Source organism: Aulonocara sp. 'chitande type north' Nkhata Bay, linkage group LG18 (genome assembly GCF_057382095.1).
Source record: "Aulonocara sp. 'chitande type north' Nkhata Bay isolate Kocher_YH1m ecotype deep benthic linkage group LG18, A_spYH_male_GT1.1, whole genome shotgun sequence".
Taxonomy (NCBI): domain Eukaryota; kingdom Metazoa; phylum Chordata; class Actinopteri; order Cichliformes; family Cichlidae; genus Aulonocara; species Aulonocara sp. 'chitande type north' Nkhata Bay.
The window spans coordinates 25,163,810-25,181,595 of record NC_141361.1 but is presented as its reverse complement, the minus strand read 5'-3'; the positions used below and the strand labels follow the sequence as shown (position 1 = coordinate 25,181,595).

Sequence of the window (17,786 nt, the reverse complement as noted above, 5' to 3'; positions counted from 1 at the left end):
ATACTGGGCCATCATGAGGCAAGTTTTATTAAGTTTTCTCCTTCAGCTCATCAAAATTTTGTCTATAATAAGATATGCATTGTGTGAAAGTGATACTTATAATGACATTGACACTAAATGGTTCAGCGCTGTAGATCGCAGGGATAATATTTAATATTATTTGAATACTTTTACTGAAGATAAGACAAGGAGATTTATTTCCTAATAACCTTAATGATTACTGCTCTAACGAGGCCTCAGTGCTCAGTGGATGGTCTTCACTGTGAATAGAAATATGAACTGATTTAAACTTCATTGTCCTGAGCAATTTGCTTGGTTCCTATTCAAAATCCTCATTTATTAATCTTGTTTTGCAATAATTCAGAAAAAGGAACAAGGATGCCAAACAATATTTTTACTGGAGAATTTTATGAGAGACAAAAAAAAAAAAAAGAGGACATTCTTCCGTAGCTCATAAACTGAAGAGCAAGGTTTGGTAATTTACATGAAAAATGTAATCGATACACACTGAATTTCACGAGATAGCACTACATCTTCAAGAGGAATTAAAAATACACTTAACACATTATAGCAATACATTTTGCGGCAAAATCTTATAGAGCAGGTGATATTGCTTTTTTCTACCTGCAAATGTGACAGTGAAGGTTTAGATAATTTACAAAGTCATAAACAGACAGTTACCCTATAACAATTACGTGACAAGTTACTGGAATCGTTTAGCATACAGATGAAGAACAAAACTAGTGGGAGAACTTTGTTGATGATGGATGGAGTGCAGCAGAGGGAGCTGTTCCAGAGCTGAGCCCACTGGAGAATATTAAAGAGGAGACCAGACGCAAAGACGCTAAGCTGGGCTGGAAGCTGTTAGCACTACTGAAGCAGTATAACCTGATGTTGAGTGAACGACTCTTAAATATGCAGCTGGCTGATAAGCCGAGGGAGAGCAGGTGTGCTAGCCAGAGATCCAGTCGAAGCCGGTTGCATGACCTCATAGCTGTAGTAAGATTTACCTGCTCACACACCAGACCTCAGGGAAGAGAGACAAAGGAACTGTTGGAGGATAAGTGAGGAAAAGTCAAAGAAAAGGGGAGAAAAACAAAGGAAAGGCAGAAGTATCAGGGCACGAGGGACCATGATGGCTATGTTTTGGGTATGATGGTACATGCACACACTGAAAACAATAGTAGTAACACCCCTGAAGCTGTTAAAGAACTGCAGTGGATGAACATTTCAGTGTGGCTTTGCTCACAGTGAAGCTGCACAAACACGAGCTGAACAAAACCAGGATATTAATAAGACTAAAGGCCATCTGACGCATTGTGTAAATTAGAGAACTTTGGAGTTACCAGGCGGTGTGGTTTATAACCCGGGAGACAAAATTATGCAGCCTTTCATCGTGCTCTTGGCAGCAGTCCCTTTCTCCTGGATAGAGCTCTGCACACACAGATGACATGTTGGCAGTCAAAACGTATCGAAAAATCGTTAATGGGTACTGCGTAGGTGTAGGTTTGTGCTATTCTTGGTTTCACATTGGTCATAAGTATTTAAAAAAAACAAAAAACTTTCACTGCAGCCATTTTTTCTTTCACAATTATTCCTCTTTGCGGTGAACTCACTGCAGTTTCCTTCGGCAGTCACACAAACTTTGTCACTCAGTCAACATTTGACCCCTGAAAAGCATAATTTCCACTGCTCTTTGGTGGACTTAATGCAAGTGAATCTTCCCACAATCGTTTGCTTTTAACAGCCAGAGAGTTACAGAAAGGGTGGTGTTTGCTTATTCTGAATACAGTACGACATTGTGAAAGCAAGTATGTCACAAAACGGCTGTGTGCAAGCAGGAGAACGCAAACTCACCAAAATGGGAACTTGACTCAAAAATGCAGCTTTATTTGCTGAGCAGAAGTAAAGGTGATACAAAACAATGCAAATTCAACTGGGGGAAACTAATACACCAGGAGACACGGGAGAACCACACACAGCTATGAGGGAGGACACGACACTGACAGAAAGAAACACAGGGCTTAAATACACTGAGGGATAACAAGGGTAATGAGACACAGAAGGAGAGCACAGCTGGGAGTAATTAGACTGAACAAGACAAGGGAAGCAAGACTAGAAACACTGACATGGGACAAAGATCTTCAAAGTAAAACAGGAAACACACTGACTGAACTCAAGACATGTAAACCTAACAGACTGCGGAGACAGAACATAAGGACCTGAAACATGGGACAGAAAGGCACACTAGACACAACACGGAACAAAGGGAAGCCATCACACAAAACCTAAGAACTAAACCCTTGACAACCATAACTAAAACCTAGGGAAATGACAATAATCAAAACAGTACAACCAAGGAACATAAACCATAATATAAAAATACAAGAACTCAAAATACTGGTTCATAAAGACCCAGAACCGTGACAAAGTACATGAATGCAGCATCCTCTGTTTCTGAGTAAGATCAACTCCTTGCGTGTTCAGTCTATTTACAACACACTTAAAGGTGTTTTCACATCTTTCAGCTGGTAAAATTAGCTTTAGTCATCGTTTTCATAAGGCAAAGCTAGCATCCCTTTAAAAGTCAAAGTCAATAACAGATGCAAACTTGGTAACCTACCTAGTTAGCATTTACTGTTCAGCTACTTTTATAAATTATAGTCCAAAAATAGTTTTATTGTAACAACTGTTACAACTGACTTAACCTCAACTCAATGACACCTTGCAGTCATTGAGTTGATAATGAACTCCTCTGTATCCCAGAGTATTCTAGAGTCAAATGTGAGGCCACCTGTCTGACAGCTAGAGCTTGACCCAGACTAGGTTATGCAAAAGGACACTGATCCCAAGCACACCTATAAATCTACAACAAAATGTCTGAAAAAGAAAAGAATCAAGATGTTCCAGTGTCAACATTAGACGTAAGACCTTAAGAGAGCCTCAGTGAACTGCAGCAATGCTGTAAAGTAGCAGTATGCTTCGTCAATATGCTAGCGGAGGAGATTATCCCCACTGCGAGAGTCACCACATTCCCAAACCAGAAACCGTGGATGGACAGATCGATCCGCACTGCAGTAAACGCCAGGACCGCCTCCTACAACGCGGGTCTCGCCACTGGCGATATGAGCGCCTACAAAGCGGCCTCATACGGCGCGCGGTGAGAGATGCCAAACGCCGGTACCGGGAACGTGTGGAGTCCCGCTTCCACTAGGGCGACACACGGAGTATGTGGCACGGACTACGCACCATTACGGACTACAAAGCCAGGGACACTGCGCCGATCAACGCCGACTCTGCATTCACCAACGAGCTGAATCGGTTCTACGCCCGTTTCGAGGTTAGCCAGGCGGCTAATGCTATCTACTGCCTGACTACCGAGGACAGTGACATCATCAGCTAGAGACCGGTGACCAGCATCGCGGAGCATGACGTCTGAGCGGCACTGAGGAGAGTGAACACAAGGAAAGCGGCGGGGCCAGACGGCATCACCGGCCGTCTGCTGCGCTGCTGTGCTGACCAGCTAGCAGGTGTGTTCACTTACATCTTCAACGAGTCCCTGGCGAAGTCTGTGGTCCCCACATGCTTCAAAAGATCCACCATCATCCCTGTGCCCAAGAACAGCAAACCCTCATCCCTGAACGATTACCGGCCAGTTGCACTGGCCTCGGTAGTAATGAAGGTGTTTGAGAGGCTGCTGAAGAACATCATCTCCTCCTCCATCCCAGACACCACAGATCCGCTGCAGTTCGCCTACAGATCCAACAGATCCACAGAGGATGCCATCGCCCACGTCCTACACACCACTCTCAGCCACGTGGACAAGAAACAGGGTAACTATGTGCGAATGCTGTTTGTTGATTACAGTTCAGCGTTTAACACAATAGTGCCCTGCAGACTGTTCACAAAGCTCAGGGATCTGGGACTTAACAGCCGTCTGTGTGCATGGGTGTTGGACTTCCTCACTGGCAGAACTCAGGTGGTGAGGGTGGGCAGGTGCTTCTCCAACAGCATCACCATCAACACAGGAGCACCTCAGGGATGTGTCCTCTCGCCACTGCTCTACTCCCTCTACACTTCAGACTGTGTGGCCACCCATGGCGCCAACACCATTGTGAAGTTTGCTGACGACACAGTGGTGTTGGGTGCCATCTCCAACAACGATGAGACGGCCTACATGGATGAAGTGAAGAATCTGGCATCGTGGTGCCAGGACAACCACCTCCAGCTGAACGTCAGCAAGACCAAGGAGCTGGTGGTGGACTTCAGAAGGGGTCAGCACAGAGACTACAAGCCCATTATCATCAATGGAGCTCCAGTGGAGAGGGTGCAGTCCTTCAAGTATCTTGGTGTCCACATCTCCTCAGACCTGACATGGGCTGCCCACATTCAGGTCCACACCAAAAAGGCTAGGCAGCGCCTGTATCACCTACGACAACTGAGGAAGTTCAGGGTCTCTCCAAAGATCCTCAGGATTTTCTATACAGGCGCTGTGGAGAGCATCCTCACACAGAACATGACATCGTGGTTTGGGAACAGCTGTGTGAAGGACCAAAAAGCTCTCCAGAGAGTGATCCGTACAGCAGAACGCTGCTGCAGGATTGCTCTCCCCCCGCTTCAGGACACCTACACCAGGAGATGCCGGACTAGAGCAGCGCAGATACTGAAGGACCCGTCCCATCCTGGCAACAAACTGTTCCAACTTCTGCAATCTGGTAGAAGGTTCCGCATCTTCCGGGCAAGGACAGAGAGACTCAAGAGGAGCTTCTATCCCCAACCCATCCGTGCCCTAAACACACACACCCGCCCTCTCACATCATCTATAATTGACTGAGACAGGACTCTCTTCCAGACACTCTAAACCAAGGCACAATGTACATTTCAATTCCTTTAATTTTAAATATGTTTATATTGTCTATCCTGTAAAATAGTCAGATGTCTATTCATATTAATGTACAGAATTCACCTGCTTGCTGCTACTACTGCACATTCACCCAGTGTATATACTATATATATATATATATATATATATATATATATATATATATATATATATATATATATATATATATATATATATATATATATATATATATATATATATTTTCTTCCTCTACACCCCCCCCCCCCAACTTTTGCACATGTCGAGGAGCGTGTCAGGCTACATTTCACTGTGTGTTATACTTGTATAACTATGCATGTGACAAATAAAGAACCTTGAACCTTGAACCTTGAAGAAGACTGGGCAGCAAGGTGAGAAAATTATTACCTCAAGTTATTGATGAGGAACATGGAATACATTGTTTTTCCACTGAGTCCTGTGAAAACTTTCCTTTTAACATGACTGTATGTGGTCATCTTTTCTCATTTTATAGTCCATTACTATAGTTTTCCTTTGGTGATACATAGTTCCCTGAAATCTTGCATGCCAGTGACGAGGTCTACCGAGCCATTTGAAGGTATCCAGCTTCCTTCAGCTGGCTCCAGTTTCCAAGGGAAAGGAAAAAGCCAGCTTCTGCTTTCTGGTCAGACCATCATGGAACTGCTTAGTAGTTTATGGAACCGGCTTACAATTTCAATATTAAATGCATTTCGTTATGTAAGTGAAATTAAAACTGGATGGAAAATCTGTTATTTCTATGTGCTTTAAACTGGTTACTTTTTCCGATGTACTATATGCTGAGAGTCTGGTCCACATATTAGTCATTACTACACCTTGCTTTTTTTCAAAACTGTCTATTCGGTTCACAAGTCAGGTTCTGTTCTGCGTATTTCCTTGAGAGCATTAATGGATGTTTGACCAATTTATCCACTTTCTGACCCTTCAGGCCAGGAGTTGGCGTAAGGTGATCCAGATCAATATGGAGTTAACGGAAGTGCGGAGGCAAACAGACCAGAGCTTCATCTCCCTCCTGCAGGCAGTAAGGGTGGGGAGGTAACCCTGTTTCATTATCACATTTTGTTTTGTTCAAATAATGTAATTGCACCTGAAATGGTATTACATTACGTATACTAAGTGGTTTCTACTTATGTACATATGTTATAAATGTCCTTGTAGCTGTTAGGAGCACTGCAGGTCTGTTTTCTTCCAAACAGCTTTGGGATTGCTCTGATTGGCCAGGAAACCTGTTAAAGGAAGTCAGTTAACACAATTCAGGGTGACACTCTGTGTCATGGTCCACTCAGGGTTCAGACCTCAACCTGATTTAAATTCTGTGGTGGGACATTAAGAGAACAACCTAATCATAGTGCAAGGTCCAAGTCTTGATTACATATGGGGAAGGTTGCATCAGGAAGGCCATCTGAAATTCTGCGGTAAGTGGATGAAGTGGTAGGGAGTGTTCCCACGGAGGAGAGAGGGAGACAATGTCAATGCCAATGGACATGCTGGTGAAAGGAAAAGAGGTGATGAGAGGGTGTTAAGTGGGTAGAGAGATGAGAAATGCAGATGGACAGATGGTAGTGGACTTTGGAAGGTTGGAAATGGCTGTAAAGAACATATATTTCAAGAAGAGGAAGGAACACAAGGTGACATAAGAGTGGAGGAAGCTGCACACAGGTGGACTACATCTCATGGAGGTGCAATCTCAAAGAGATATGAGGCTGCAGGGTGGCATTGAGGAAGAATAATATTAGGCAGTATCAAATGTCTGTTTTCATGAACTGGCAGATCAAGAAGAAGAAGCAAGAGAAAACACATGCAAGGTTATGCAGAGTTCAGGGAGCAGTTGAGACAGACTCTGGGTGGTAGGGAAGAGTTACCAGATGACTGGGAAAGTACCAAAAGGTGTTTGGTATGTCTACTGGACAGAGGAAAGAGGGCAAGGAGACTTTAGGTCGGAATGAGCAAGTACAGGAAACGAAGAGGTTAGCAAAGAAAAAGTGGGATAGTCAGAATGATGAAGAAAGTAGACAGGAGTGCTGGGAAGCTAGGTCTACATCAAAGAGAGAGGTGGCAAGACTAAAGGAAAAGTCTTACAGTAAATTGTGAGGTTGGACTGTAAGGAAGGAGTAAAGGGTTGATTATATCAATTGGCTAGAGAGAGACTGGAAAGGATGTGCAGCAGATTAGGGTGATTAAGGATGGAGATGGAAATGTGCTAATGAGTGGAGGGAGTGTGTTGAAGATGGAAGGACGACTTCGAGGTGGGATTAAATCAGAGATCTGCTTTCAGTCCCTTCTTGTTTCCAAAGTTGATAGATAGCCAGACGGATGAGGTCAGGCAGGAGTCTTTGTGGACAATGATGTTGCAGATGACTTTGTGATCTGTAGTGAGAGTAGCAGGTGGAAGCGAGCCTGGAGAGATGGAGGTGTGCTCTAAAGAGAAGAGGAATGAAAGTCAGTAAAAGCAAAATAGAATATACGAGTGTGAATGAGAGGGAGACGGGTGAAAAGGTGACTAAGTAAGTACCAAAAGGTGTCAACCGTTCAAAGCAACAGACAAGGCACAAGAGAGGTGAAAAAAGATAACAGCAAAGTTAACATTTACAAGATGGTAGTGAGACTTGCTGTGATTATAAGGTTATATTGCTTTAATAGTCTAACAGCCTCCAGCTTCAGTTTATCTTCTTTGGAGCTCCTCTCCTAATATTCTCCTTGCTGGTCTCCAGTGCCCTCTAACAGTCCCCTCTGGTGCACTCCATCCATCATCAGCACAGTTCTCTGTTACACATTCCCACTAGTTCTGTTTTCCCTCTCTATGCTAAACAATTCCAATAATTTGTCACTTAAATGTGTAATATGTATAGTGTATTTTTATTTCCTCTTGAATAACAGTAAATAGTGTTATGTTATGAAATTCATTGTGTATCAGTGAATTTTCATGTCACTAATCAAACCCTGCTCCTCAGTTTACAAGCTAGGGAACTTCACCTGTGAAAATAATGACTGCAATCCTTTTTCTTTTTTCTGAACTACTGCAAAACAAGATTCACAGACGAGGATTTTGAAGAGAAACCAAACAAAACGCAGAGCCGGAAGCCAGAACAGAGACTTCTTTTGTGTTCACAGTGAAGACTATTCACTGAGCACTGAGGCATCGTTAGTGTAGTAATAATCAGTTTTTATGATTTTGTATTTTCCTTTTCTTTTAAATTTTAGTTTGAGGTTTTTATTGCTCATATTTCAGTGTAGTTTCAGTTTTTCATCTTTTGAAACCAGTTGATTCCCAGTCTTGACATTTAAAGTGTGCGTGTGTGTGTGTGTGTGTGTGTGTGTGTGTGTGTGTGTGTGTGTGTGTGTGTGTGTGTGTAGGAGGGCTGATATTTTAAAACATTGCCAGAAAAACAAATAAGACTTAATTGGCGTACAGGGACAAAGAAAGAGCTCCAAATAGGGGAAGCTTAGGTTTACAGACATTAAATGAGCCTTAGCCTCCCTGGTGGAAGCATCGTGGCAGGCTGCAGCAGAGCAATGTAAAGAGTTTTGATTGAATATCAGTTGTGGGAAAAGAAAAATAAGATGAAGGCACATGATGACATAACGGCAGCACAATACCACTGGCAGCGCTGAACTGGGAGACATCACCATCCAGTTATAGCAGTGGAGTGCACGTCACGAACGCGGTGACATCACCACTTTAATTCTATCACTTTTCCCAGAAAGGAGACATGTCGTCAGAGTGGGGTTAAGTTAAGGGGGCGTCTTTATTTCTTTTTCTGTGCACACTTTGTTCTTTGGGGGTTTCTACACAAATAAAGCACTTTTTGCTTTTGCCACATTAAGTTTTTCTTGTTCATTCGAGGCAAATTTCACCTGAGGGGGAAAGAAAATAGAGAACCTAATAGGAACTATTAAACCTCCAGGGCATCCACGTACATCACGGTGAAAAGTCTGTCCTACATTTCTTTTAAAGGGAATACTGAAATAACGTATAAACAAGATTAAATCTCATCTATGACTAACTGCAGGTCTGCCTTATAAAAGCAACAATGATGAGAAGCGCTGGCATTCTGTGGGTGGGTTTGTCTTAGTCCTTTTACACAAAGATAAAGCAACAAAGGAGACAGAATGTAGAGACTTGATAACTCTTTTGTGTCTTGCATGCACATACGTTGACAAATAAACTGAATCGCTGTGGCTTCCATAACTTGTGTGCAAGGTGCAACTCTTTGTCCTACCACCTGTACATGATGGGAAGTTTGTAGGAATTTTGCCAAATGACCTTTGCTGAAGCACCCCCAAAATGAATCAAAGTATCCCCAAATATTTCTTACTTTTTTTGACAACATTTGCTGTTTGTGTGACACACTACTAAAAATATAAAAACCATACAGTACTTTGTTGAGACGCAATATTTTAAGAACAAAAGTATAGCTACCATAGATGTTCCAGCTCGCCTCCCCCCTGCTCTGGCTCTAGCTCCCTTTCTGCCAGAGCGATGGTGCCTGAGACGCAGCGGAGCGGAGGGGTGAGTGCCTGGCTTAAAACAGGACATGTTAGCTTACCCTTCAGTTACTGTTAGTTAGGTAGGAGTCACACCATGTTTCTTTTTAGCTGAAAAACATTACACCCAGGTAACCTGCAGTGTTGAAAACGTGTTTTCCGACGATGTTTGCTACCCTACAATCCGTCCTAGTCTGTAGTAAAATTTGCGACATCACACCGTCCTGTTGCTCCCATTGAAATACATACAGCCTATTTAAAATCTAAAACTTAAAATTGCCCATAGCCTGCTGTTGTTACCACTGTCCTGTTTGAAATGGAATGAGAGAAACTATTTATTTTGTCATATGTGCATGTGCCGATATTAAACCCAAGTATAAACTAGCGTTTCCTGGTTTTAGTCAGGAATTGCTAATTGGGATTCAGGCGTGTGAGGAAGAGAGCCAGAGATTAATAATAACTAATGATTAAATACAGAACGGTCTATAAACACACAGTGAATGAACAAAAGGAGAGTCGAGAAGAAACACTCAATGCATCATGGGAAACCCCCAGCAGCCTTGACCTACTGCAGGATCCTAAGAGAAGATTAAGGGTCACCTGATCCAGTCCTAGCCAAATGCTTTATCAAAAAGGAAAGTTTAAAGCCTAATATTAAAAGTAGGGAGGGTGTCTCGGCACACTCTGAATGGTGTTAATTTGAAACTGTCTAATAATTAGACTAATTTTAGCGATATTGCACAAATGCAAGAAAGCATTCCTATATAATTGTTTAAAATGCACATTGAAGGAAAGATCCTGGTCAAAATTAATGACTCCAAGATTTCTCACAGTGTAATTGGAGGCCAAGGAAATGCCATCCAGAGGAGGGATCTGGTTAGACACCATCTAATGCTTTGCATTGCACTTGGTGAAGCAATCTGCATGCCTGGGTGCTTGATATCATACATCTGTGGCCATGAAAGTGATTAGAAAATGTGAATTCAATAATTTGGATGAGCGAGTGGTTACTTTTGCTAATATAGTGTAACGTTAGAACTGAAAACAGGACACAACAGCTAGTCCACCAATTTGTAAAAGCTTACCAGATGAACTCATGTGCTCAGCTGAAGTTGCTTTACACGTTCCCCTGTGAACAGGTGATATCACATTATCTTGCCAGCAGTTAAGCCAGTATGACAACGTTCATTTTGTTTGCAAAGGCATCACATGCTGATCAATAGCCAGCTTCTATATTGATCCTGTGTTGAAGACAGAAACAACTCCTGGGATTTTTTAAAAATGTAACAACCATTGAGAATCTTCTAAAGCTGCTCTGTGTTATTTCACAGTGAGAACTGAAGTGCCCTCTAAAAGTCATTAACACCATTTAACCAACTGTTGTTTGCCACACCTGTAATGGCCAACCTTCCTTTACAGCCAGCGTAATGAATTTGCTCAACAGGATCTCAGCATCCTTCAGTACTGCTTATGACCTCCAAGGACAATTGATTAGTGGGTCTGAGAAGTGATCAGTGTTGGTCAAGTTACTTGAAAAAAGTAATCAGTAACTAATTACTGATTACTTCCCCAAAAAAATAATCCCGTTACTTTACTGATTACTTATTTTCAAAAGTAATTAATTACTTAGTTACTTTTTAAAAACACGATTTACAACCTGAAGAGGTGATAAAGCGATAGATCTTTCAGCCCAATTCTACTTTTTCTGCATAATCCATCATACAAAATGTAATCAAATGGAAAAGTCTCTTTTTTTTACTTGTTTTATCAGTTTTAATCTTTTAACTTTATGCATCAAGCAAAAATTTAATTATATGCAACATTCTCTGACTTGAATAAATTAGTTTAACATTTAAACCTATTTTCTGCACATTCCAGCACATAAAATAAAATATTTTTTGTGTTTACACTCAGTCTTTCAAATAGATGCAAGTAAAACACAGCAGAAAATAAATAAAGTCAAAGACTCAGCGGTCCTTTTGCTCTATTTTCACCTGTAAAGCAGGACTGCGGTAGGCGGAGGTTTACCCTGGTGCAGGTGTGCCGCAGCGGTCAGTGGAAGAATCCGCAGTTTCTCTGTGAGTTTCCCATTATGTCATTGCGCACTTGGTGCTTGTTTAGGGGTTTTTTTTCGCTGTAAAAAGAAGTTTTCTTCCCACGCACAACGGAGGCTAATGTTTTTGTCACTTTTTATGGAATCAAACTCAAAGTAAGGTCAGTACTTCCATGCTCATACTCTCTCCCACAATCGATATGTGATCCATTGTTGATCTGCACACAGCTGTTGTCACGAACGTCGCACTCGCTTACGTCACTGTCGTGAGACATTCTGGCAAAAAAATCACGGTTGCAGTAACGCAGCGTTCCTACGGGAAAGTAACGGTAATCTAATTACCGTTTTTGCAATAGTAATCCCTTACTTTACTCGTTACTTGAAAAAAGTAATGAGATTACTGCCCATCTCTGGAAGTGATTAAAGCCCTGTAGTTTGAATAGGGATCGTCCGTCATGTATTGGGTGAGAATAAGACACACAGACAAAAGCGTTAAACCCATGTGTGCTCAGTCGAAGGGAGAAAGAGTATACTATTGTGTGAGCATCAGAGCTGCTGATCTCTGAAGGCGTTTGGTTATTACAACAGAAAGGGACGCTTCAAACCCACAATCGAACACACACCCAGGAGGCATCTGTCCCTGACGGCGGGACAGGAATCCACTTACACCGACAGAGACGGAGAGACTCTGCAACAGCGCACCGTCAGACAAATCTTACTCCTATTGTGTATGATGAATTCTTTCATTTCCACCGATTAGATTATCCTGCTGTTTCCGCTCTGTGTGTTTATGTATGTTTGTACGTGTGTATAAAGCTGCATTGTGTGGAAAATCAAACATTAAAATCGATTTTAATATTGAGATATATGTATCTGAGTACTTCCGTTGTTTTCAGGGATAACATTGTGTTTTCCATTTCACATTAGTAAATAATTCTACTTCAGACTTTATATAAAAATGTCAGAAATGATTAGCAGCATATAAGTTTGACAATCAGCAGGGAAACATCAACAACGCTCTCCACCGTTATCAGTGTTTACCATTAGAACTAAAGCAAAGACTTCAGCAGAACGACTTGTCACTGTGTGGTTAGTTTGTGAATCACCACCTCGATAAGACGATAAGAGATTCGTTCTTGACAATTGCAGCAAACGTCCACTGTTTTTTGAGCTCCATTTAGTTTGCTCTAACAGTCTGTGCGTAATTAACTCCCAATTAGCAAGGGAGCGGCTCCTCATCACTGAGCCTGTGGGCTGACGTCGTGCAGTCTGACTCCTAGACTGCTCTGGTTCAATCCAAACGCTTTGAAAAAAAATATGAACGGATTAAAGACTAAACAACATTTAGAGAAGTAGTAAATTATTCATTATGATGACTTCTGAAATTATAATTTCACCCACAGGCTAATTCCTCTCGACATTTAGTCGATCTTAGTGGAATGACTAATCCGATGTATGGAGGTATGTATGAACGTATAGGAGAGAGAAAGGAGGCGATCGAGCTTGCGACGAGGCTGATAGCAATCTCACAGCTCACTGAACGTCAACTTCAAATTCAGTTTTAATACACACTCCCCCATCTTTGTTTGCCGCAAGTCAGATATTTATCTGAATAAGTAAATAGATTCATAAATAAATGCATTTAGTTAACCAAGTGCAACTTCCTGTAAATGAAACTGGGTGAGGTTTGATAAATTGGTGGGCAACCGTGTAATGTGTTAACTCGTGGATGATCTGATATCCTCGTGTTGGTGTTGTTCCCAGACCATCATGAAAATGTTGTTCCAGGTTCAACATTGCAAGTGACCAATCACATTGTTGTGACGTTATTCTTGATGTTTAGACTGTGCATCTTGGGGTGCCGGTATGGTGCCAAAAAAAGTGATTGTAAACTGTTATAAATGACCTTTTGGCCTCTAATGTGTCAAATATGTGCCAAACATATCTCTCATGAATGGCATCCAATCATTTTCAGCCCGAAAGAACGTTCCACTTTTTGTGGCTTTTATATATCCATTATTTGTGCAGGTAAAAAGTCTCATTGCCATTAAAAGTGTCTTTTTTCAAAAGCCGCACCAAACACAACATCACTTTTATATAAAGATATTTTAAGTAGCCAGAAAGGACTGGATTGATCATTATAGAATACAGAGTAGGCAAAATGACGCAGAGTCATGAAGATTTTTGCAAAACAGTCTTGACTTACAAACAAAAGCAAAAGTGTAAGACATAAAAATCACAGACAATCATTTCTTGGAACAACACCTGAAACGTCTCGTGCATTGGATGATTTTTTTTAAACTGAATGAAGCGTGTGCTACAAAAGACCCAAGGACTCTAAACAAGGAATTCAAAAAGAACCCCTCATTATGCAAACTCTTAACACGGTTCGCTTATCTGTTAGGGCTGATTCACTTGACAAGCATCACCGTCATCACAAGAATATCTCTATTTTTGTTTCTGATTTCCCATTATGTCATATTTCGGTGTTGAGCTCAACCTCACTCAGACTGTTTTGCCTCGGATAGGGCCACATTCATGCGACAATACACCACAGATTAACATTAGTGGCTGTAGAGCCATCAATTTAGCTAACAGCAACATGGACAGCTTGTTCCCTCGAGTCCTCTTCAACAGAGACATGTGCACCTCCATGCTCGTTTGATTGATTGCCCTTTTCGCTGGAATGTGTGGATTTCATTTGATAGCACCGTGCTCGATTTTGACATCAGATTACACAAAAAAAAAAAGATATGAAAGAGGTGGGTGTATTTTTATAGTTTGTGAAGGAATGGTAGCTGTCTTCAAACTACAAAAAACAAAACAAAATAGCAACAAGCAAACAAAATCCGTTTCTCTTTGGAAGGTCATCGATTGCATCTCAATCGGACAGCCACCAATAACCAATAGCCTGCTGAAGGTTGACTTTGGTGGGGAGTGGTGCCAGTTGCTGGGGAGGCGCTGACCTTGGTGCTGAAGTTTAGTTTTTGCTGATCTCCACCTTTATATGTGGACCATATAAAGAGGATACTGTTGCAAACTGCACGTCAGTGAGCCGTAATCCAGAGCATTCTCACATGATGTGAATCTCAGAAAGCCTCCTTATGAAATCGGTGAGAATCAGTGAGAGCTTGTATTTTTATTATGAAAATTTGTGATCATTATTTAAAAATTTCAGGTAAAATAAGTTATTAAAAACAGATTAACCTTTTGCTCTACGTGGCTGTAGAGATATATAAATGTAGCCTATTTAATGCGGTTATTATGGCGTACACTTTGTAAGTCCGTCCAAAAATTAGACAAAAGGAGTTTAATCACTAAACGATACCAGCTATTGTCATTTGCCTGGCGGCTTTAGTGAGCTGAGACTAATGGAGTTTTACTTGCGGGGTTAATAAGGCCATCGGGGAAAAGACGCATGATTGTACTTTGAGACATGAGATCCTCGGAAACCTGCGCGCTTCCAGCCCGCACGTCACTGTCCTGACATCAGCACAGAGCTTAAATACCAGCAAATCCGAGTGGTGTAAAACAAAAACAGGCACACCTGTTGTGGTTATGCCGGGATCCGAACACAGTGCTGGAACACAACATACGTTTCACTGCTGTGTGCTTTATGCGTTTATGAGCACAAGATTCCACGCAATGTGATTTTTTTTCCTCTTCATTTTTTTGGAGAAGCATTTTGTTTTTTTCAGAGCGACTTTTCTGGAGGTCACTGAAAGTCCTTCGTGCTTTAATCTTCGTGCATTGTTACTGCTTTTTTGTTTTGTTTAATAATGATCAACCACACTGCCGCGTTTGAAGAACTGGACACAAACGTTTCTGAGCCGTCACAGCTTCTCTCGCTTAACCAGAGCGCTTTCCCTGCGCTTCGGCTCGAGTACAAGTCTCTGATCACTTCAGCCACCATGTTCGCCGTGGGCGTCCTAGGAAACCTCATCGCCATAGTGGTGCTGTGTGTCTCCAAAAAAGAACAGAAGGAAACCACTTTCTACACGCTGGTCTGCGGTATGGCCATCACGGACCTGTTGGGGACGTGCTTCACGAGCCCGGTGGTAATCGCCACGTACGTGTCTAGCCGGTGGCCAGGGGGAGCGCTGCTCTGCCACTTCTTTTCCTTTTCCATGCTTTTCTTCGGCTCCGCCGGCATGTCTATATTGTGCGCTATGGCTGTGGAGCGATACTTGGCCATAAATCACGCGTACTTTTACTCCCAGCACATAGACCGAACCATGGCGCGGTTTGCGCTCCTGGTCACCTACCTGGCGAACATCGTGCTGTGTATTATGCCCAGTTTTGGATTCGGACAGCACGTTAGCCAAATCCCCGGGACTTGGTGCTTTCTCGACTGGAGAGCAATGGATCCGCTGGGAGCTTGCTACTCGTTTCTGTACGGCGGCGTGATGATTATGTTGATCGCAGTGACTGTTTTGTGTAACTTGGCGGTGTGCAGGACGTTGGTGGGCATGAACCAGAGGACAGGAATAGTCAGGACTGAGCTGTGTGAGCAGGGGTGCTCCCGTCGACGCTTCCCTCGGCTGCCTTCGGTCACTTCTGCGGCAGAGATCCAAATGTTCTGGCTTATGATCTTGATGACCATCGTATTCCTGGTCTGCTCTATCCCATTAGTGGTAAGGGCAACAGACTATTTGTTTCTATTTGTTCTCTTATGTCTGCACCCAGTGCACATTCAGTTACTGGTCTTAGCTTTATTTGATATCATAACTCAGATATCTTCTGTCATGCTTTTGTCTCACAGGTGCGAATCTTTGTTAACCAACTATATGGCCCATCTTACATTTCTGCTGGGATGAAGCCCGACTATCGCAGCGACCTGTTGGCAGTCCGCTTCGCCTCGTTCAATCCCATATTAGACCCCTGGGTGTACATATTGTGTCGCAAAAACCTGCTATTGAAGGGCTGCGAGAAGCTAAAGAGAACAGTTAACAGGGTCAGGGATGGAGGCGGCGACAACATCGGCTGGGCAGAGGGTCAAAACTCTCCACAGTCTTTAAACAGCAACGATACCAGTTACGCTTCCATACGCACATCCAGCTACAGAAACGACCGGGACCATCACGGACTCATCCAGAATAAATCTTTTACAGACTTTGCCCTGAGACAAGCGTGGGAGTACGACACGGCCCGTGTCAGCTTTCACCCGTTCAGCGTCGAATCGACCGCGACCCTTGGCTGTGATGACGAGGTGGAGGGTAACTCCAAACAGGAGGCAGCCAAGGCATCTCCAGGGCGCAGCGTAACGCCGCTGCTTCCTGCGCACATAAGGAGAATGGACATCGTTACCTGCACGTTCAGCACACCGAGCTCCTGTGAGTCTGCGAAGTGTCTCTGAGTGAAGTTCACGAACTCCCGACAGCAGTTTTCAAGCACCTCGGCCAAACCGGGGAAGATCTCCGAACTGTGACTTAATCACGTTTGATCGGTTTAAACCGCCAAGTGTCACATCGTGTAAAATAATATCCAGTAACAACTGCAGCAGTAATCAGCACGTCACCATTAACAGCAGGTAACAGTTTTCATATGATTTAACGTGAGCTGAAAACTAGCAAAGTGCTTCAGGTTTGATCCACGTGATCCAGCGCAGCAGTTCAACAGTAGATTGTGAACTGAAGAACCACGTCAGTTCCAAAGAATCACAGAGACCAAACATTTACTTCTTCATGCTGCTTAACCTTAAAAAAAAAGTTTAGCCAGAACAGTATGTGGTAGATTTTTTTTTACCGTAATAAAAGAAATTTCCAAACTTGGAAATGTAAATATTCATACCCCGTGGGTACAAATAAAGTGCGTGTCATTGTCATTTCATGGGTTTAAAACTCTTTAAATATGCGACGCCCTTACATGTGTTGTTGCACTACATTTCTTTTACGGGGGGCGGTGTAATTTATTTAGTTATTTATTTTTTCTACATGCTGCCAACTCGCTCAGTGCCATGTAACAGTGCTTCATGATGCAGGTATGGAGGACCACGAATGTCTTTCGTGTTTTAATAACTGCTGTTGTAAAAAGCAAATGTGATCAAATCTTATTTTAAAATAAAGAAGAAGAAAAAAACACTGTTCCCCTCACCTGTGTGAGCTCAGGTGCTTACTGGATGTGTTATTTGGTCTGTGCAGATAAATAAAGGCAGCGAAATCACCGGTTTTGCCTGTTCTGCTCAATAAAGAACAATAAGTTTTAGCAGACATCACCAGCTGGCAGCAGACAGGTGGCAGGACAGCAAGTTCCTCTCGCGTCAAAACGAGCATTGCAGTTCGCTTTAGATTCTAGTCCAGCAGGTGGCGCTACAGGATAATTCATCGGCAAATTAAGTTGTGGTGTTAG

General features: G+C 42.5%; 1 protein-coding gene and 1 long non-coding RNA gene across 2 annotated transcripts; one reads left to right on the top strand and one right to left on the bottom strand.

The window, feature by feature from the left end:
- Positions 1-381: 381 nt before the first annotated feature.
- On the bottom strand, positions 382-3,162 carry LOC147308666 (uncharacterized). The gene is made up of 3 exons (XR_015126094.1): positions 1,858-3,162; positions 1,347-1,434; positions 382-1,050 (listed from the first exon to the last, which is right to left on the bottom strand). It is a non-coding gene; the product is annotated as an uncharacterized LOC147308666 (long non-coding RNA).
- Positions 3,163-14,954: 11,792 nt separating this feature from the next.
- Positions 14,955-17,521, top strand: ptger4c (prostaglandin E receptor 4 (subtype EP4) c). The gene is made up of 2 exons (XM_086270983.1): positions 14,955-16,072; positions 16,201-17,521. The coding sequence occupies exons 1-2, from the start codon at positions 15,218-15,220 to the stop codon at positions 16,792-16,794; spliced, it is 1,449 nt and encodes a 482-aa protein (XP_086127109.1). The 5' UTR covers positions 14,955-15,217; the 3' UTR covers positions 16,795-17,521.
- Positions 17,522-17,786: the final 265 nt, after the last annotated feature.